General features: G+C 40.5%; 1 protein-coding gene across 2 annotated transcripts in view; it reads left to right on the top strand.

The window, feature by feature from the left end:
• Positions 1-23097, top strand: part of ube2f (ubiquitin-conjugating enzyme E2F (putative)) — a 176748-nt gene that overhangs the window by 75806 nt on the left and 77845 nt on the right. For both annotated transcript variants that reach the window (XM_073046678.1, XM_073046677.1), the window contains exon 5: positions 16316-16381. In XM_073046678.1, the coding sequence (XP_072902779.1) occupies positions 16316-16381 (66 nt within the window). The remainder of the gene's footprint in view (positions 1-16315; positions 16382-23097) is intronic.

A 23097-nucleotide genomic window follows, 5' to 3' on the forward strand; every position in this document is an offset into this window, starting at 1 on the left:
TGGACTGATGAAGTTAAGATAGAACTTTTTGGCTGTAATGAGCAAAGGTATGTTTGGAGAAAAAAGGGTGCAAAATTTCATGAAACGAACACCTCTCCAACTTGTAAACACAGGGGTGGATCAATCATGCTTTGGGCTTGTGTTGCAGCCAGTAGCACGGGGAACATTTTACTGGTAGAGGGAAGAATGAATTCAATTAAATACCAACAAATTCTGGAAGCAAACATCACACCATCTATAAAAAAGCTGAAGATGAAAAGATGATGGCTTCTACAACAGGATAATAATCCTAAACACACCTCAAAATCCACAATGGGCTTCCTCAAGAGGTGCAAGCTGAAGGTTTTGCCATGGCCCTCACAGTCCCCCGACCTAAACATCATCAAAAATCTGTGGATAGACCTCAAAAGAGCAGTGCATGCAAGATGGCCCAAGAATCTCACAGAACTAGAAGCCTTTTGCAAGGAAGAATGGACGAAAATCCCCCAAACAAGAATTGAAAGACTCTTTGCTGGCTACAGCATTTACAAGCTGTGATACTTGCCAAAGGGGGTGTTACTAAGTACTGCATGCAGGGTGCCCAAACTTTTGCTTCTGGCCCTTTTCCTTTTTTGTTATTTTGAAACTGTAAAAGATGGAAATACAAAGGTAATCTTGCTTAAAATATCAAAGAAATGTGTTATCTTTAACTTTGTCTTTTGGAAATGAGGTCATCTTTTACTCGCTTAGCAATTCACAGTAACAGAAATTTTGACCAGTGGTGCCCAGACTTTTGCAAGCCACTGTATATCCACATCCCTGCTGGTCAATGGGTAGCAACCTTGAGCAGAAATATGAGATTTTCTTCTTATCCTTTGAAGACAGTGATATCATTAGTAGTGTCGCAGTTATAGTCGCAAAGCTCATCAACTTTCGCAAGCTCAAGAATTAACCTGCAAATTATGAGACAGTTGTTTCTTTGTTTGCGTTGCCCAAGTTGGAGGAATTTCACAGGTCTTCGGCTAAAGCTCACTTTGAAGCCAGTCTCTCAGTGACATTCCAGCTGTAATTATGAAGCAAGTCTATTGCTCTCTCAGTAAGGGAGGTACTGGATTGCATTCTGCTAATATAGTCATCCAGTACGTGTGAGTTGGCACTTGTGCTATTAGTGCAGCTTTACCTGGCGAAGGGGTAATTCATAGAGAGAAACTGGAGTAGCCCAGAATTGTGAATTGAATTAACTTTGTGAAAGGGTGGGCGGCAACCCTGCTGCATTCTGACCTGGTGAGAGATCAGAGAATGACCCTGGTGGAGCCTATCCCAAGTGAGCACACCATGTGAGCAGAAAGTTAACAGTCCAGAGAAAAGATAGATGAAAAGGTTAGTGAAATAAAGAAAAGAGGAGGAGGTGAAACTATTTATGACACTATTTCAGTCAGTTTGGGTGAGTACACAAGAAAAAGAATCAAATCAGAATAAAAAAAACACTTGGATGGATGGTGGGTGGGCATTATTGACTCCAATGAAGTAGTAAGGGAATTCATAAACTCTCATAACTGAGTAGTACGTACAAGTGGCAAAGTGTGCATTAGGGAAATTTAACCTGAAAATAGCAGAGCAGCTTGGGTCATAAAGAAGGGAGCTTGTCGTGTGATTTCAGGAAGGTATCTTGGCAACATGTTTTATAATTGATAAGGAAGCAAATAACACCAGATTTCATAATGAAAATGAACCAGACATAATTTCTTTAAACAAGGTAATGTCTTGCATTTACCATATTGTATTACATTTAATTTTGAGAACTCCCACACGAACTAAGATTTAAGCTTAAATAATAGTGCTGCTGAAGGAATGAGGAATATGTTAAACATCCACAGAGTACAGGGAAAATTGTTGAAAGAGTTAATATATACAACATGAGCCCAATATACCTAAAGAAAATATATTCCAAATATACAATTAAGCAATCATGGTCAACTTGAGAACAGAATATGTCTCATGGACAAGGTAAGTACAAAGGCAGCATGAAGGGTAATACGAGAGGATGTGTATTTAACATCAAATATTGGAGGACTTATTAAAGTGAAGGGGGAAATTTATGGCAAATGTGCAGTGCAAGTTTGTTTTTACGTAGATGTTAGTAAGTGCCTGGAAATTCCTGCTGGGTTGAAAAGAGTTAAGTAGTGATTTTAAGATACTTTTAGGTAAACACATGAATATGTGAGGAATAGAAGGATGTGGATCCTGTGCAGGTGGAAGAAATTTTAATTTGGCACAGACATCATGCGTTGGAGGGCTATGCTGGTACTAAATTGAAGGGGGATTAATATCCCACCGGGAAGGTTTGCTAGTGCTGCAGGCGGATAGGGATGGAGGGGGTTAAACTAGAGTTGCAAGAGATTGGGACAGAGCAGATAGTGGAGAAGGTGTTGTTAAGCCTACGTACAAAATCAGGAATCAAAAGGTTGTGCATAGTAGAACTAAATGGTCTGAGCTGCATAGATTTCAATGCAAGGCATATTGTTGAAAGATGGATGAGTTAAGGGTATGGATCAGCACGTGGAATTATAATATTGTAGCCATTACTGAGACTTGGTTGCAGGAGGGACAGTACTGACATCTCAGTGTTCCGGGATTTCATCGGTTTAGTGTGATAGAGTGAAAGGGATTAAAGGGGAAGGGGTGGCATGACAGTGCTCAGACAGGACAGACTGGAGAGCTCATCTACTTCTGACTTCAGCTTCTCCTCTCAGATTGCAGGGTGTATTCTATCATATAATGATCACTGCTTCTGAATGGCTCCTTTAACTTAAGCTCCGCAATCAAATCCAGTTCATTACACAACACCCAAACCAGAAGAGCTGATCAGCTAGTGGGCTCAACCACAAGCTGCTCTAAATGTACCTTGCCCAATCATGTTCTTGCTGTAGTCTGATGAGACAAAGACTCCCCACTCTAACACTGGTCAACTCACACAATGGCTGTTCCACTAGTCCCTGCCTTATTTTTATTTGCCCTTGCCAATGAATCATGATTGTGCTGCCAAAAAAGCCGTAATCCTGTGAAAACTCCCTTTGTAAAATTTCTTACTCCCCAACCTGCATGAGACTGTCTGTGCCAATTCAACTGTGACTGCACTGCCTAAATAAGCATCTGGAAGATCAGATTTGTAATCTATACATGGAGCTGAAGGAGATGGGAGAGATCTTAAATGTATTTTTTTTACATCTGTATTTACTTAGGAGATGCACACAGAGAAGTGAGGCAAAGCAACAGTGAAGTCATGGACTGTATGCAGATTACTGAGGTGGAGTTACTTGCTGTCTTCAGGAAAATTAGGGTGGATAAATCCCCAGGGCCTGACAAGGTGTTCCCCTGGACCCTGTGGGAGCATGTTGCAGAAATTGTAGCAACCCTAGCAGAGATATTTAAAACATCCTTTGCCATGGGTGAGGTGCCAGAGAATTGGAGGATAGTTAATTTTGTTGTTTAAGAAATGTTCTAAGGATAAACCAGGAACTTATAGCCTAGTGAGCCTGTCATCAGTTATGAGAAAGTTATTGGAAAGTATTCTAGGGGACCGGATACGTGAGTATTTGGGTAGACAGGGACTGATTAGGGATAGTCATCATGGCTTTGTGCGTGGTAGGTTGTATCTAACCAATCTTATAGAGTTTCTCAAGGAAGTTACCAGGAAAGTTAATGAAGGCAAGGTAATAGATATTGTCCACATAAACTTTAGCAAGGCTTTGACAAGGTCCTGCATGAGAGATTGCGCAAGAGGGTTCAGTTGCTTGGCATTCAAAATGAGGTAGCAAATTGGATTAGACATTAGTTTCACAGGAGAAGCCAGAGAGTGATAATAGATGGTTGTCATTTGACTGGTGGCCTGTGAATAGTGGTATACCACAGGAGTCAGTGCTGGGTTCATTGTTGTTTGTCATCTGTATTAACAACTGGATCAGCAGATTTGCACATGACACCAAGATAAGGGGTATTGTGGACAGTGAGGAAGACTATTAAAGCTTTCAGTGGGATCTGGTCCAGTTGGAAAAATGGCAGATGGAATTTAATACAGGAAAGTGTGAGGTGTTGCACTTTGGGAGGACCAACCAGGGTAGGTCTTACCAAGTATTGAATACAGGAGTTGAGATGTTATTTTGAAATTGTATAAGCCATTGCTGAGGCCTAATTTGGAATGTTATGTGCAGATTTTGTCACCTAACTACAGAAAAGGTGTCAATAAGATTGAAAGAGTGCAGAGAAAATTTACAAGGATGATTTGAATAGCTGAGTTAGGGAACAGTTGAATAGGTAAGGACTTTGTTCTCTAGAACATAGAAGAATGAGGGGAGATTTACAGAGGTATATGAAATTATGAGGGCTATTGATAGGGTAAATGTAACCAAGCATTTTTCACTGAGGTTTGATGACCCTGGAACTGGAACTCATGCATTAAAGGTGATGTTTAAGGGGAACATGAGGGGGAATTTCTTCTCAGAGGGTGGTGACAGTGTGGAACGAGCAGCCTCCGGAAGTGGTGTACGCGGGTTCGATTTCACCATTGACGAGAAATTTAGATAGGTACTTGAAGGAATATGGAGGACTATGGTCCAGGTGCATATTGACAGGAGTAGGCAGATTAATAGTTCAGCATGGACTAGATCTACGAAAGGACCTATTTCTGTGCTGTAGTGTTCTGTGACTCAAAGACTCTATATGATTGCACTTTGAGCAGGCATAGAATTGATGGGCTGAATGGCCCCTTTCATATTGGATATACACATCATGATCCAAATAGCTGGTTTTGCAGTTTAACAGTCAAGGTAGTGTGGACAACATCTATGACACCAGTCAGTCTTTAAATGGTGTAATAGACTTTGTGGCCTATTTTGTGCTTTAATTGATTTAACAGACTCTAATAATCAAATTCAAAGATCGTTTTTGTTTACAGAAATGTGGAATCCATAGTCTGTATTTGATTTGTTGGGTTTGGTCTGAATTCAAAGTTGGCAGATTGCAAAGAATGAACTATGATAAACAATGAAGTGGAAGGAGGTGGACTTTGAGGTTATAGCCAAGCACTTGGAGTGGATAGACATATAGTAAATTAAATTTAATGCAAAGTTTCAGAGACCCTTAGAAGAAGAATTATAGAGATACATGAAGCTGGAAAAGGTTACAAAAGTATTTCTAAAGACCTGAGTTCCACAATAAGAGAAATTGCACAAATGGAGGAAATTCAGTACTGTTACTGCTCTCCCTAGGAGTGGGTGTCTTGCAAAGATCACACCAAGAGCATAACAATCTATGCTGAAGGTGGTGAAAAAGAACCCAAGAGTAACAGCAAAAGACCTGCAGAAATCTCTAGAACTTGCTAACGTCTCTGTTTATGTGTTCACTATAAGAAAAACACTAAAGAAAGGTATTTATGGAAGGACACCACGGCGGAAAACCACTGCTTTGAAAAAACATTGTTGCACATCTCAAGTTTGCAAAAGACCACCTGGATGTCCCACAGTGCTTTGGGGCAATATCTGTGGACAAATGACACAGAAGTTGAACTTTTTGGCAGAAATGCACACCACTGTGTTTGGAGGAAAAAGGGCACTGCACACCAACACTAAAACTTCATCCCAGCTGTAAAGCATGGTGGAAGGAGCTTCATGGTTTGGGGCTGCTTTGCTGTCTCAGGGCCTGGACAGGTTGCAATCATTGGAGGGAGCAATAAATTCAAGATTGTATATAGAGATTTCACAAGGAGAATGTCAGGATAGCAGTCCATCACCTGAAGCTTAATAAAAGTTGGATGATGCAACAAGAAAATATTCTGAAACATAAGAGTAATTCAACAGCAGAATGGTTTAAAAAGAAGAAAATTTGTGTTTTGGAATGGCCAAATCAGAGTCCAGACCTTAACCCAATTGAGATGCTGTGGCATGATCTTAAGAGGGCTGTTCATGCAAGGTATCCCAGAAATACTGTGAACTGAGACCATTTTGAATGGAGAAATGATCTAAAATTCTTCCTTGCCATGGTGCAAATCTGATCAGCAACTATAGGAAACATTTGGTGGAGGTTTTTGCTGCTAAAGGATGTTCTACTAGTTATTAAATACAAGGGTTCATATACTTTTTCCAGCCTGGACGGTGAATAATTAAATAAATAAAGACATGCAAAATATGAGGGGTGATTGATAAGTTTGTGGCCTACGGTAGATTGAGATGAGTTATTAACTTTCTGCATTATCACTCAGAGTTGACCTGCATGTTCATGTAACGAGAGCTGTATTACTCATCTCCTTCTACTTTAGGCCACAAACTTATCAATCACCCATGCTATGGACACTTTCTGGAGGTCCAAGATTCGTATTGAAAAATATATGTGCTAGGTTTTCTAAAATTGACCCCTTCTACCTTGGGCCATGAAATTATCAATCACCCCTCATACAATTGTTTGTGTGTTATTAATTTAGGCAGATTGTGTTCATCTATTATTGTGACCTAGTTGAAGATCAAACCACATTTTATAATTAATGCAGAAAACCAGGTAATTGCAAAGGGTTCACAAACTTTTTCTTGCAACTGTATTTATTTAGTGGCATACTCTTTGAAATTTACAATTAGTAACTGGAGTGGTACTAACATTCTTGCAGGAAGGTTTGCTAGTGCTTCTCCGGGGGGGGGGGGGGTTTAAACTAAATTTGCAGGGGGCGGGGATCCAGTATGTGAGAGAGGATAGCGAGATGAAGAATAAAGGACAGGTGGGGACTACACTGTTCTGGAATATTAAGTGTGTAGTAGAGAAAGGTGAGGCGGAACAAGTGATAAGGAGGACACATGTACAGAGGGATGGTCTGACGGAACATGGAGTTAAATGTGCAGAAAGAATAAGTAAATTTAGGAAGGACAACAAAATTCAAGGGGCGTATAGCCCGATGGGAGTTCGGGGAGCTGGGTTAAGCACAATAAGGCAGCGATGTAAACAGAGAGAGGAGAAATGGGCTAAAAATTCTATATCTGAATGCACAAAGTGTCAGAAATAAGGCGGATGAGCTTGAAGCTCAGGTGTGAATGGGTAACTGTGATGTTGTTGGGATAACGGAGACATGGCTGCAGGGAGATCAGACCTGGGAAATGAATGTACAAGGGTGTACGTGCTATCGTAGGGACAGAAATGTGGGCAGAGGGGGTGGGGTGGCCCTGTTGGTGTGGAATGAGATTCAGTCCTTTGCGAGGGGGGACATAGGATCAGGAGAAGTAGAGTCTGTGTGGATAGAACTGAGGAACAGTAAGGGCAAAAGGACCCTAATGGGTGTTGACTATAGGCCACCAAACAGTAGCATGGAGATTGGGTGCAAGTTGAATAGGGAGTTAACATTGGCATGTGGCAAAGGTAATGTCGCAGTAGTTATGGGGGATTTTAACATGCAGGTGAACTGGGAGAATCAGGTTGGTGCTGGACCCCAGGATAGGGAGTTTGTAGAGTGCCTACGGGATGCATTCTTGGAACAGCTTGTACGAGAGCCAACCAGGGACAAGGCTATTCTGGATTTAGTCTTGTGTAATGAACAGGATTTGATAAGCGATCTTGAAGTAAAGGAGCCATTAGGAGGTAGTGACCATAATATGATAAGTTTTTATCTGCAATTTGAGAAGGATAAGGGCAGATTGGAGGTGTCAGTGTTGCAGTTGAACAGGGGAAACTATGGAGCCATGAGGGAGTAGCTGGCCAAAGTTAACTGGACGGATATCCTAGCAGAAAAGACAGTGGAACAGCAATGGCAGGTACTCTTGGGAATAATGCACAAAGTGCAAAATCAGTTCATCCCCCGGAGAAGGAAGGATTCAAAGGGGGGAACGGGGCCACAGTGGTTGACAAAGGAAGTCAGAGATTGCATAGCATTAAAAAAAAGGAAATATGACAGAGCTAAGGCGAGTGGGAGGACTGATGATTGGGAAATTTTTAAGGAACAACAGAACTTAACTAAAAAGGCAATACGGGGAGAAAAAATGAGGTACGAACGCAAGCTAGCCAGGAATATAAAGGAGGATAGCAAAAGCTTTTTTAGGTATGTGAAGAGAAAGAAGATAGTTAAGAACAATGTTGGGCCCTTGAAGAATGAATTGGGTGAAATTGTTATGGGAAACAGAGAAATGGCAGAAGAATTTAATAAGTACTTTAGATCTGTCTTCACTAGGGAAGACACAAGCAATCTCCCAGATGTATGGATGGGCCAAGGACATAGGGTAACAGAGGAAATGAAACAGATTGACATTAGGAAGGAAACGGTGATGAGTAGACTGATGGGACTGAAGGCTGACAAATCCCCAGGTCCAGATGGTCTGCATCCTAGGGTACTAAAGGAGGTGGCCATGGAAATTGCGGATGCATTGGTAATCATTTTCCAATGTTCCTTAGATTCAGGGTCAGTTCCTGAGGATTGGAGAATGGTTAATGTTATCCCACTTTTTAAGAAAGGAGGGAGGGAGAAATCAGAGAACTATCGTCCTGTCAGCCTAACATCGGTAGTGGGGAAGATGCTAGAGTCCATTATTAAAGATGAAATAGTGGCATATCTAGATAGCAGTGATAGGATCGGGCCGAGCCAGCATGGATTTACCAAGGGTAAATCATGCTTGACTAATCTGTTGGTGTTTTTCGAGGATGTAACCAGGAAGTTAGACGGGGGAGATCCAGTGGATGTAGTGTACCTCGACTTTCAGAAGGCATTTGATGAGGTCCCACATAGGAGATTGCTGGGTAAAATCAAAGCTCAGGGCATCAGGGGGAAGACATTGACATGGATAGAAAACTGGTTGGCAGATAAAAAGCAAAAGGTAACGGTGAATGGGTGTTTCTCGGAATGGCAGGTGGTGACTAGTGGGGTGCCACAGGGCTCGGTATTGGGACCACAGCTGTTTATGATTTACTTCAATGATTTAGATGAAGGCATTGAGAATAACATCAGCAAGTTTGCTGATGATACTAAGCTGGGTGGCAGTGTGACATGTGATGAGGATGTTAGGAGAATTCAGGGTGACTTGGATAGGCTGAGTGAGTGGGCAGATACTTGGCAGATGACGTTTAATGTGAATAAGTGTGAGGTTATCCACTTTGGGAGTAAGAACAGGAAGGCTGATTATTATCTGAACGGTGTAGAGTTAGGTAAGGGAGAAATACAAAGAGATCTCGGAGTCCTTGTTCATCAGTCACTGAAGGTGAATGAGCAAGTGCAGCAGGTAGTGAAGAAGGCTAATGGAATGTTGGCCTTTATTACAAAGGGAATTGAGTACAAGAGCAAGGAAATCCTTTTGCATTTGTACAGGGCCCTGGTGAGACCACACCTGGAGTATTGTGTACAGTTTTGGTCTCCAGGGTTAAGGAAGGACATCCTGGCTGTAGAGGAAGTGCAGCGTAGATTCACGAGGTTAATTCCTGGGATGTCTGGACTGTCTTACGCAGAGAGGTTAGAGAGACTGGGCTTGTACACGCTGGAATTAAGGAGATTGAGAGGGGATCTGATTGAAACATATAAGATTATTAAGGGATTGGACAAGATAGAGGCAGAAAATATGTTCCAGATGCTGGGAGAGTCCAGTATCAGAGGGCGTGGTTTGAGAATAAGGGGTAGGTCATTTAGGACAGAGTTAAGGAAAAACTTCTTCTCCCAGAGAGTTGTGGGGGTCTGGAATGCACTGCCTCGGAAAGCAGTGGAGGCCAATTCTCTGGATGCTTTCAAGAAGGAGCTAGATAGGTATCTTATGGATAGGGGAATCAAGGGATATGGGGACAAGGCAGGAACCGGGTATTGATAGTAGATGATCAGCCATGATCTCAGAATGGCGATGCTGGCTCGAAGGGCCGAATGGTCTACTTCTGCACCTATTGTCTATTGTCTATAATCTTTAACAGCTATAAAATGATACAAAACTTCAACAGATTAATATGTATACAATTAATAAAGCTGAAAAAAAACTGAGCTTAAAATATAAAAATGGGGAAAAAAAACTTATGTATAGGAAAAGAAGGAAAAAAAAACTCCATCTAACTCGGAAAAAAACCCACTGACTACAAAAAAAACCACCCATTAGGAATCAAGCCCCCGGAGCAATACATTTGACCATCATCTAAATATATTTTAAAAAGTCATCAACTGCCATTTCATATTTATAAAAGAAAATAAAAAAATAAAATTGGTAGGATACCATATAACTTAATTCAAATTAAATGATACTTGCTCATTCACCTTCAGTTTAGAAGTAGAACTTTTGATCCTCGATTTTCCAAACTAAGACATAACATCACTTGAGAAAACCATTCAATTAATGTAGGGGAAGAAATATCTTTCCATTTTAATAAGATAGCCCTTCTTGCCAGTAGTATAACAAAGGCAATTATGTGTTGATCTGAAAATGAGATGCGGCACTATTCCAAATAGAACAGTCATCTATTAGGTTGTAAATTAATTTTCAAAGCTTTAGAGATTGTAGAAACTAAAGATGTCCAGAACGATTTTAATGAAGAACATGACCAGAACATATGTGACAAAGTAGCTACTTCAGTTTTACATCTATCACAATAGTTATCTATACTAGGAAATATTTTAGAATGTCTCTCCTTTGTTAAGTAATAACAGTGTACAATTTTAAATTGAATTAAACAATGGTTGGCACATACAGAAGAAGAATTTACGTTTTTCAAAACTCGAAGCCAATCTTCATTAACAAAGGTCATATTAAGTTCTCTCTCCCAATCTTGTTTAATTTTTAGTGATAGGTTCTCTTTTTGTAACAAAAATAAATTATAAATTCTACTAATGGAACCTTTCACTAAGGGATTCAATTTCAAAATGGTATCCAACAAATCAGATTCTTGTAAATATGGAAACTTAGGTGAATATTGTTGTAAAAAATGTCTAACCTGAAAATATTGCAAAAAATGTATGAGTAAGAGAATATTTGCTAATTAACTCCTCAAAAGTCAACCATCGACCATCACAAAATAAATCTGTAAAAGAATGAATTCCTTTATTTTTCCATAGAAGAAAAATGGGATCAATTGTTGAAGCTTTAAATGAAAATTTTCGATATAAAAAACTAGATAACTTAAATTGTTTAAAATTTTTAAAAATTACGAAACTGAACCCAAATCAGGGATTGTTTAATAACCTGATAGAGATTTAAATTTGGAATTTTAGAGAGCTGTAAAGGTAATGGAGCTCCTAAAATTGAAGTTAAATGAAATTGTTTAACAGCTTTTAATTCCAAATCAACTCATAATGGTTTTTGGTTCTTATCAAGCCAATATAACCAAAAACATAATTGTCTAATATTCACAGCCCAATAATAGTCTTTTTTTAAAAAAAAAATTCTTAAAAAAAAATACAGTCTTAAATTAGGAAGTGCAAGTCCACCATCTTTGTTAGATTTTTGTAAATGATACTTATTAATTCTTGGTCTCTTATTGTTCCAAATAAAAGAAGAAATAAGAGTGTCAATTTGATTGAAAAATTTTTTAGTTAAAAAATAGGTATATTTTGGAAAATATATAAAAATCTAGGTAAAATCTTCATTTTCACAGCATGAATACGACCTATTAAAAAAAGAGTAAGTGGATTCCATCTAGAAAATAGTTGTTTCATGGAGTCCATTAAAGGAGCTATATTCGCTTTATAGAGATCTTTATATTTTTTAGTAATTATAATACCTAAATACCTAAATGTATTAACAGTTCTAAAATGAATGTCATTATATATACTAACATGGACATTTAATGGAAACAATTCACTTTTATTCAAGTTAAGTTTATATCCTGAAAATTTACCAAAAAATTAGGAATTGAGGAGTCTTCTGTCATTTCGGATCTCCCCTCCCCCTCCCACTTTCAAATCTCTTACTATCTTTTCTTTCAGTTAGTCCTGACGAAGGGTCTTGGCCTGAAACATCGACTGTACTTCTCCCTATAGATGCTGCCTGGCCTGCTGCGTTCCACCAGCATTTTGTGTGGGTTGCTTGAATTTGCAGCATCTGCAGATTTCCTCGTGTTTACATCAGGTCATTCCTCGCTGTAAGATCCCAGCTGTGTTGTATCGATATATTCTGTGCCTGGACCCAGCTACCATGTTTTGGCCCATCCTTTACTTTTCCAAATCGGCCCGCCGCATAGTTTGTTCAAACCTCGCTCTCTATTTAGGTTGATGGGCCTAAAATCTTCCTCTCCTCCACCCTGCTCGCCTCGACCTCACCCCAAATATGCCTTGACCTCGCCCCAACTTCACCTTGCACGTGCACATTCAACTCAGCTTCACCTTCACTTGCCACTTCATTGTTTGCTGTGATTGTTTACCATAATCCTTTATAGAAAAGGGGTTATTAATAAAGTATTTAGTTGTATTCCTTGTTTTTTTAACCTTCAGTAAGTAGTTGCTTGCCTTCAACAGTGCCATCTTAAACCAGAAGGAACTATTGACAGGCAGGCTCAGCTTTCCAGAGTACTGAAGGAGAATGAGAATGGTTCACCTGTCTGTAATTTGCTGGGGAATGCGATTTGATGCTGAATGGTATTAAGTTGGGAGTTGAGCAGGATTGAGCAGCTTAAAAGTGGAGTGATAAGATGCTGACCATGCTATAAGCATCCTTCAGGCCAAGTGACAATGACCTAAAGTTTAGTCTAAGGGGCAAGGTTAGCATGGTCAGTATTGTCACATCCAGATTCCTTTCTAGTCTGACCTTCAGGACGTGAGCAAATAATACACTAAAATTTTAAGCAATGAAGATTTCAAACAACTCCTTGAGAAGATTAATGAGGTCTGAGGAATGCTCTAGTGATTTTATAACTTGTTCTTCAGCATTCTTCTTACTGTTCGTAGTGATTGTATGTAATAAAAGCTGTATGTGTTTGGTGCAAATGCTAAGTATGTATGGAGCTGTCAAAATCTGGGGAAATGCTGGCATTGATATTAATGACCAGTGAGAGTGAGATCCCACACTGATTTTTAAATTGCAGCAATCTATTTTTAAAATTGAATAGCGAAGCAGATGGATGTTTGTAAGAGAGAGAAAGCCATCTGGTGAAACAAGACCCTGTAATTCACATGAATCAAGCCAACTCAGGAAACAAATAAAATTCTCATCTTTTCCCACATACCCCAGTAAGATCACCATCACTCTCCAGTATTTTAATCCTCAGCTTGATTTACTTTTGATGAAATTTCTGACATATTTGTCTTCTGATTCCCATGGTACTCTTGAAAAAAGGCCATACTTTAAAACATATTGAATAGCACTTAGTAAAGCTGTATTATTGGATGCTCATAGGCAGTGTTTAAAGTTTGCAGGAAAAGGTGGTTTTCTTCATGAGTTTTACAAGTTCATGAAGCAATCATAACATAAACAAATATTTCAGAATTCTTGTAGGCCTCTCTGTGGAAGTGTGTGCACGTGGAGAAGAATATCCAAACCAGCTGTGAAATTTAGCTGATTGGAGGATGTTGATTTAGCATTATAACATATTGGTTATTTCATTGACACATCTGCAGATGGTAGAAATCTAGAGCTACATACATGTCATATTTCTGGATTTCAGTTTGGCATTCAACACTGTTGTCTCGCAGACCTTGGTGAACAAACTTCTACTCCTCAGTGTAAGTACAACATTTTGTTGGTTAGGAAGTCCAACTGCTTATTGGATTTCCTGACCAATAGACTTCAGATTGTCAGGATGCACAATTGCTCCTCCCTCCCCATAATCCTCAACATGGCTGCCTCCCAGGGCGGTATGCTGAGCTCACTTCTGTACACTGTGCTCACACTCATCTACACAGCCAAAAACCCAAGCAATCACGTTGTCAAGTTCACTGATGACACAACAGTAGTAGAGCTCATCAACAACAATGATGAGGCGGCCCACGGAGAGGAGATGGCAGAGCTTGAGGCCTGGCGTTTGCCAGATAACCTCAATTCATCAAGACAAAGGAGATGGTTATTGAGTTCAGGAGAATTCACACCACTCACACCCCTCTTCACACTGACAACAAAACAGTAGAAACTGTGAGGCCACATCTCGCACAACCTTTCATGGTCCCAAAACACCACCTCTACAGTCAAGAAAGCTCACCAATGCATAACTTTATGAGGAGGCTGAAGATAGCTGGACTATGCACATCAATATTCACGACTGTACAGATATGTGATTCAAGATTGTGTAATGTCATTTCTTGTACACAAATGTAAAGGAGAATGAAAGAATTGTTACTCCGTATTTGGTGCAGCATAAAAAAACACAAAAAATAAAGCATATAATAATAATTTTAAAACACAATAAATGTAAAGATATACAGTAAGATAGCTTATATACATAGATTGATCATATGTGACGCTAGAGTAACATGTTGCATCACTGTGTGGTACGGAAACTGCACTCTGGTGGACAGGAGGGCTCTTCAATGGTTAGTTAAAACTGGTCAATGCATCACTGGCACCACTCTACCTGCCATCAAGGATATATATACAGAAAGATGCTGGAAAAAGGCCAGCAACATCATGAAGGATCCCACCCACCCTGCTTATGAAGCTACGGGACATCCACGCCATGACTACCAGATTCAAAACGGTTACTTCCCCTAAGCCATGAGGCTGATCAACACCTCCACCCATTAACCCACCCCCCACCACTATTTTATCATTTCTTATCAGAGCCACCTAATGGACTGTACAATCAATCTATGTCCATAAACTAAACTTAAGTAGTACTGTTTATTGTGTTCTTTATGCTTATTGTTTTTTTATGCTGCATTCGAACTGGAATAACATTTCATTCTCCTTAACATTTATGTACTGAAGAATAACAGTAAACAATCTTGAATCTTGAATGTTGGTTATTACTTTTCTGATAAATCATTTGCACAATCACTTGCAGCATTCAAAGGAGCTCATCGTTCTCATTTTCTTTGCAGATGGTTCTCCGTTAATTTTTTGGACATGGCCTTTAAGAAATGTCTGCTCTTTTTAGTTGTCCTTACTGTCTAATATCATTAAATTCTAAAATAATTTCTGTAGCTGCTTATGTATGTTTCTAGTGTTCACTTTTTAAAGACTCTTGGTAACTGATTTTCCACGGATGATTTATCACATAATGCTTCCGCATGAAATATCTGTATTCACTTGGAGTGGAGGAATTTACTATAAAACGTTGAGGTTTTCAGTCCTCTGAGGCTATTATTTATAAAATGCAGTATATCTTTATTTCTGCATTTGAACTGACAGAAGTCTTTATATTTGACTCCTTGCTTTTCTCTGTTTATCACCCTTTATCCGTCACGGAATGTATGGACTCATTCCAGATATTTCTTCCAAAAGTGTTGCTTCAAACTTGTCCATACACATACACATGCCTCCATTCTGCTTTCCTGAAGTGCTTGCAGTCCCCTTCATGGTTGACTGAATCTCATTTTTTTGTAATTGCAATTTGAGATTATGTGTTCAAATCTTTCTTTCTGCATCGTCTCTTGTGAGATTTGTATAACTTTTTTAAGTCATCTATTGATTTTCTTTAATAGTATCTTGGTTATCAAGCATGATTTCCTTTAACAACACCTGCTGTCTGTCAATAATATATTTATTCGGTCATGGTGATCCACTTTGTGTTTGAAGATTCTTAATTTGGGACAAATGCTTCATTGCTCTAAATTTTGCTCTTTATCAGTTCAGTACCCATATCCTCATTCCTTTTTTTAATCCTTAAATGGGCTGGTTATTTATTTCCAATTGCTTTTTGCTTTTTTCTATACTTTGTTCCACTTGTTTTTCTACAAATAAATAGTCATGATTTTTCAGTAGATTGATTTATCAGACTACCCCTGTGCATTTGTATCACTGTGAGATCCATAGCATGCAAGTTGACTGTTTGCCCTATTGTTAGAGTGTATAGTTTTATTGATAATGCTGTTTTGTAAATAATATTGTGATATTTTAAATATTTGACTGCTTACTGCTAGTTATTATTTCTATATTCTATATCAAGATTAAAGGTATTTGTACCAGGGAAGTGACTTCAATGAAAAACTAACATTGTGGTAGGGTGGTCTTCAATGGAGAGTTAAGACAGTAGTGGGACAGGTTCCAGTAGTGAATTAATATAATGGAAGGTTGGACTTCAGCAGAAGTGGTGATGTGACAAAGGACTGGGGGGAGTCAATGTACCAGAAAGGTCAGCACAGATGGAGTGTTCTGTGCTAGTGAATAGCCTGAGAGTTTTTTGTTCTACATGGTTTGTGCTTTATGTTCTTGGTACTAACTGTTTTCATTCGCTCTAATTATTGGTTTTATTTCTGCAGGTACATGCAAACTGGATTTCCCTGATGCAAACAAACTTTATTTCTTCCAGCTGAATGTCATGCCAGGTAATCTTTACTAACCTGATCATAAAACTACTTGAGTGTGATGATACACACAAAATGCTGGTGGAACACAGCAGGCCAGGCAGCATCTATAAGGAGAAGCACTGTCGACGTTTCGGGCCAAGACCCTGACGAGACCCTGACAGTGCTTCTCCTTATAGATGCGGCCTGGCCTGCTGTGTTCCACCAGCATTTTGTGTGTGTTGTTTGAATTTCCAGCATCTGCAGATTTCCTCGTGAGGTGATGATTTTGGTTTATGAAAAAAAACAATTAAAACCAAATGAATTATGTATTACCACTGATTAAATGTAGGGTTGTATATGCAGCAATCAGTTTATTTCATTGCTAAGGGATATACAGAATTTAATAATGCTCTAATTGAAAAGGAATTGAAGTGGAAGAAATAATACTTTTACCTCTTAAGCAGGCATTTGTGGGTTCAAGTTTCATTTCATAGAATTGACTACAGAACCTTAACAGCGCAAAATACAAGAACAAGAAGTTTTTGTTGTATCACTGCAAAACAGAGTATGTGAAAATCAAAAAAAATTGCAGATACTGTAAATCAAAAATAGTCTTAAATCTGAAATGTTAGCTCTGACTTGCTGAGTATTTCCAGCAACCCACACAAAATATTGGAAGAATTCAGCAGGTCAGGCAGCAACTATGGAGAGACATAAACAGTTGATGTTTTGGCTGAAAACTTCAATCAAGGCTGAAAACATAGGGGGAAGAAGCCAGAATAAGAAGATGGGGGGGGGGGGGGGGAGGGAGAAGCTGACAGGTGATAGATGAGGTGAGGGAGGAAGATGGGTGAGTGTGGGAGGAGTGGAGATGTAAGAAGCTGGAAGGTGGAGGAGGTAGTGGGCTGAAGAAGAAGGAATCTGATAGGAGAGGACAATGGAGTCAAGGGAAGGGTGTGTGAAACTGGAGGAAGGTAATTAGAGCGTGTTGCCCAATTATGATCACCACAGTATGGGAAGAAAGCATCACCACTAAAGAGAGTATAGGAAAGGTTTAGTAGGATAATCCCAGACGTGTATAAATGGAAAAAGTTGGGCTTGTATCCTTAAAGCTGGAGGGTTTGAGTTATGGTTTGATAAAAATGTTCAGAACCACAAAGCAAAATTTGCTTTGTTGGCAAGAGGGTTGAGCATCAGAGGGCGTGAGTTAAGGGATCTTCAGAAGGACCATGGCAGATGTGAGTTGAAGCATTTTTGTACAGCAAATAATTATAAAAAAAGATGTCATGTCAATTTTTAAGGATAGCAATGATGTTGACAGTTTAGAAGAGAAAATACTCCAGAATGAGGAACCGTTAATGATCCTTGATGATATAAATTATATTTATATTTCTAATTGCTCTCTTGCTTTCTTCAGTACTTTGTTCCACTTGATTTTCTATAAGTAAATGATCATTGATTTATCAGACTACTCCTGTTCATTGAAATTGTAGTTAGTTGCTCCCTCCATTTTGGAGAAAATCAAGTTGAAGGAGAAGGTGGCATTTTGAGCAAAGATAATATGATGATAAACTGGAGAAAGATGTACATTCAGTACTAGGTCAGCGGGTAAATCCTTTGAGGATTTACTTTGTGGAGTAAGTGGCTTTCAGGCAAAGTCATAAAATTTGTTTATGCTATAGTATTTTGGAAAGAACTAGCGCAGTATTTTGAGGGCAGCACAGTAGCATAGCGGTTTGCGCAATCGCTTTAAAGCACCAGCAATCACCAATCAGAATTTGATTTCCACTGCTCTTTGTAAGGAGTTTGTACACATTCTCCCCGTGATCATTTGGCTGTCCTCCATATGCTCTGATTTCCTCCCACATTTCAAAGCGACGTGGGTTAGGGTTAATGAATTGTGGGCATGCTATGTTTCAATGTGCATGTGACAATTAAAGCTGATATTTAAATTTTTGAATTTCTTAAACCTATGTATACTGGTGAGTATGGAGCATTAATGTGTTAGCTATTGGCTCATTACTGCGTCAGCAGCTGATGATAGTATTGTTGGTGTGGGCTGGTTGCAGCAGGAGAGTTGACATCATTCTCTAAATATAAAAGAAACTTAACATAAAAATAATTACAGTGAATTATTGCTATGATTCTGCAAATGCAGTTCATTGAATTTCTCATTACTGTTCAGCCATGGCTGCTTTTTGTTTTGATGAATTCCTGAAATAATCTAACAGAAGTAATTACTGATTTTTCACCATGGTAGGTTGTGGATATACCAATAGATAAGGAGAATACCTTTGATTGAGGAGACATATCTTTGTGCCTACAGAATGAGAAGTAGCATATTTCTTCAGTTATGCATTTGTATTTTAGATCTTGTTTCTGTTAGTACCTCTGAATTTGTAGGCTTGGTACTTTTAAGATTATATTTTAAAAGGAAGGATTGTATTTATGTTTTATGAGACCACCAGCTTGAATGATGAGTCTGGGTGATATTATTGATAATCAGTTTGGTGATTGATAATTAGCAAAAGAGTTAATTAATAGAGTAATCAGATCTTAGAACAATTGCTTTCCTGTCACTATTCCACAGATTTGCACTCCCCTCAGTTTTCTCTAGGTCATAGCTGGCATCATATCCTGCTGCTCAGCTCAAAGGTTCATTTATTAAAGTTTACAGCTCTGAAATTATACTTTTCCGGGTGGCTATGAAACCAAGAAAGAAAAGCATCAACCCCCCAAATCCCTCCTCCCATAAAAAAACAAATAAAATGTAGCAGACACTTCAACCTTCTCCCCCATTAAAAAAAATGAGAAAGATTGGGCATTAAACAGAGAATATGAAAAACTATAGGACCAAAAAAAAAGATCTACAGTCCAAGTCCACATCCAAAACGCAAAAAAAACCTGGGCAACATTCTACGGGCATAGCAGCAGGCTCTCCCCTCCCTGGTAATCAAAAGGCAGGCAGCCACGCTCACCTGCATATGCTTCGATGTTTCATTCTCCCTCGTCTCTTTTATTGGGGAGAAATGGAAGCTTTAATCAATCAAATGGAGTCAAACATTGGCTTGCGCCCCTATCCTGCAGCTTGCCTGCCATGAGGTTCACGCACGCTGCCTCTTCTTCTTGGAATCATTTCAGATCCTGCAGAGCACTGAAGCACCAAACAATCTTTAAACTTCCACATTTGCCTCAATGTTTCAATGTCCCTCATCGTTTTAATTGGCAAACAATGGAAGTTTTAATTGACTAAAAGAAATCGGACATCAGCTAGTGCTCTGCCCCACGGCCTGCCCACCACGAGGTTCGTGCATGCTGCCTCTGTCTCTTGGAATCCTCTTGGAGACTATAGAGCACTGGAACACCCAAACAGCAAATCACATTCAAGACAAAAACAAACGGAAAAGTCATAAAAGAAGTAAAATATATGGTTTCATGATCTAACCAGAAGTTGTTGACCCAAAGGAGCATTGTACACAGGAACCATTTTGACTGGAGTAGATATTGTTTTGAATTAAGAGCAGGAATTTTAAATGGTAAACAATCTGAAATTACCGTAGATTCCGGACTACAGAGTGCACCTGATTAAAAGCCGCAGGCTCTAATTTTAGAAAGAAAATCAATTTTGTACTTGTACAAGCCGCACCGGATTTTAAGCCACAGGTGTCCCACGTTGTAATATGAGATATTTACACAGAAAGATATTACACGTGAGGATTTTTTAACTTTTAATTAAATCCGTATGGTAACATAAACAAATACATATTGCAAATGCTTTTTTTCGAACCGTGCCTGTAACACTGCTACTTTTAAATATGCATACGTATCGGTAACACACAAATTACGTTGCATATACTTTTTTACTGAACAGTGCACGAACAACATTCCAATATCTCCTAACGACTGGTAAAAAAAATATATACTGCAGCCTACCAGGAAAAGTTATTGATCGCCTTTAACTTAAAAGCTCGCGCGGGTCTAATGCGCTCGCCCCCTCCTTTCTGTTTATCGCAAACCGGTATTTTCCCCACAAGACGCGGCGAAACCGGATGTGACGTCATAGCATCCCGGGATGTAGTACAGAAAACAAATATACTTAAAACACTTCTAACTTTAACTAGAAAATACTAACAAATGAATTACTAAGCGAAAATATTATAAACTAAATAACTGCCATAAAGGCAGCACAATGCTTTTCTTCGAGTGTTTTCCATGTTGATGAGGGTGAGTACAAATGACTGATTTACAATAATTTAATTGTGAAAGTGCGCTTGATTTATCGTACAATTTCATTGGACCTCTGTGAACTACTCATCAATTTTATTGGTCTACTGTTACGAGGCAAAATGTTTTTGGCGGCATGAAAAAAAACCATGCATTAGCCGCACCGTAGTAAAGGCCGCAGTGTTCAAAGCTGTTCAAAGCGTGGGAAAAAAGTAGCGGCTTATAATCCGGAATCTACGGTAAATAGTGGCATGGCTGAAAGAAGCAGCTAAGCACAGAATTGATCATTGACAGAACATGTGCTTTATATTCTTGAAAAACCAAGATAGATTAGATGTTGAGAGGATGCTTCCCAGAGTAGGGGAGTCTGGAACCAGAGGGCACAATCTCAGAATACATGGACGTCCCTTAGAGCACAATGAGGAGGAATTTCTTGAGGAATTTATTGCCAGTGTGGTTGTGGAGGTCAAGTTATTGAGTATATTAAGACAGAGGTTGATAGGTTTTTAATTAGTAAGGGTCTCAAAGGTTTCAGAGAGAAGGCAGGAGAATGGAGTTGAGAGGGATAATAAATCAGCCTTGATAGACTAGTGAAGCAGGCTCGATGGACCTAATATAGGAGCCTAATTCTGCTCCTATGTTTTATGGCAGCAGTGGTCCCCAACCACTGGTCTGTGGCCCAGTGGTTGGGGACCACTGTTTTATGGCATAATATGGTGATTGGCGATGCTTCTGCCTTGGGAGGTTTTGCTATGTTAAAAATACCACAAAATATACTCAAACAATCTTGGGGATGTTGAAGGCTTATTTTTGTGCATGGAGCCTTGTGTGTATTGTTGTTTCAGTGTGTATGTCTCTGTAGATCTGAGGATAAGCCTTTTAACCTGAACATAGTTTAGCAAGACCAGTGTGCATGAAATCACAGTTAGCTGACAAACATGTAGTCAAGTTCCTATTTGGTGAATTAAAGCTATTACTAATACCTTGGTAGATAAAAGACTCATCAGATGCACATAGATTGCGTGCACACAGAATATGTCATCTGTGATCAATTTTTAAAAATTTCAAAGCGCAAATAGAAATTGTGGGTGTGTGATTCACTCAATGGAGTTAAAAGGTCAGGAGAATGACACTGGAGTATTGCACTTTTTGCTTAATTTAACTCCTGACTAAGACAAAAAATCAAACTGGATGGAAAATGAGAACAAGGGGAATTCTGTTCTGGTGCTGGGACAGCAGAAAAGGGTGTAAAGAGTGAAGCAGCAAACCATTCAAAATGATCTGTGATGCAGAGGAATCCATGACTGATAATGTAGTAGGCCTAATGGGAGTACTTCTATGTAAGTAGATCAAGTCTGTAGAAAAAGCTAGGTAAAAGAAGCAGTAATCTGCACTTGTAGGCGTTGTGGTCCAATTGATCCCAATCCCTCCTCGCACCCCCCCCCCCCCGTCTCTGCAGCCGCTTCCCTGCCCTCCCCTGTCTCTGTAGCCGCCTCCCCACCCTCCCCTGTCTCTGTAGCCGCCTCCCCACCCTGCCCTGTCTCTGCGGCTGCCTCCCCACAATCCCCTCCCCGTCTCTGCAGCCGCCTCCTTGTCCTCCCCATCTCTGCAACCGCCTCCCCGCCCTCCCCTGACTTTGCAGCTGCCTCCCCACAATCCCCTCCCCCGTCTCTGTAGCCGCCTCCCCACAATCCCCTCCCCCGTCTTTGTAGCCACCTCCCCACAATCCCCTCCCCCGTCTCTGTAGCCACCTCCCCACAACCCCCTCCCCTGTCTGCAGCCGCTTCCCTCCCCTCCCCTGTCTCTGCGGCTGCCTCCCCACAACCTCCTCCCCTGTCTCTGCGGCCACCTCCCCACAATCCCCTCCCCCGTCTCTGTAGCCGCCTCCTTGTCCTCCCCATCTCTGCAACTGCCTCCCCACCCTCCCCTGTCTGCAGCCGCCTCCACGCCCTCCCCTGACTTTGCAGCTGCCTCCCCACAATCCCCTCCCCCGTCTCTGTAGCCGCCTCCCCACAATCCCCTCCCCCGTCTTTGTAGCCACCTCCCCACAATCCCCTCCCCTGTCTCTGCGGCTGCCTCCCCACAATCCCCTCCCCTGTCTCTGCGGCTGCCTCCCCACAATCCCCTCCCCTGTCTCTGCAACCGCCTCCCCGCCCTCCCCTGACTTTGCAGCCTCGTCCCCACAACCCCCTCCCCTGTCTCTGCAGCCGCCTCCCCACAACCCCCTCCCCTGTCTCTGCAGCCGCCTCCCCACAACCCCCCCTCCCTTGTCTCCGCAGCAGCCTCCCCACCCTCCCCTGTCTTTGCAGCCTCGTCCCCACCCTCCCCTGAATTTGCAGCCGCCTCCTTGTCCTCCCTGTCTCTGCAGCTGCCTCCCCACCCTCCCCTGTCTCTGTGGCCATCTCCTTGACCCCCCCACCCCTATCTCTGCAGCCCCCTCCTAATCTGTCCTGTCTCTGTAACATGCTCCTTAGCCCACCATCTATCCCTGTGACTCCCTCATTGCCCCCCCCCCTCCGTCTCTGCGGCTG

This window comes from Hemitrygon akajei, chromosome 5 (assembly GCF_048418815.1).
Source record: "Hemitrygon akajei chromosome 5, sHemAka1.3, whole genome shotgun sequence".
Lineage (NCBI taxonomy): Eukaryota > Metazoa > Chordata > Chondrichthyes > Myliobatiformes > Dasyatidae > Hemitrygon > Hemitrygon akajei.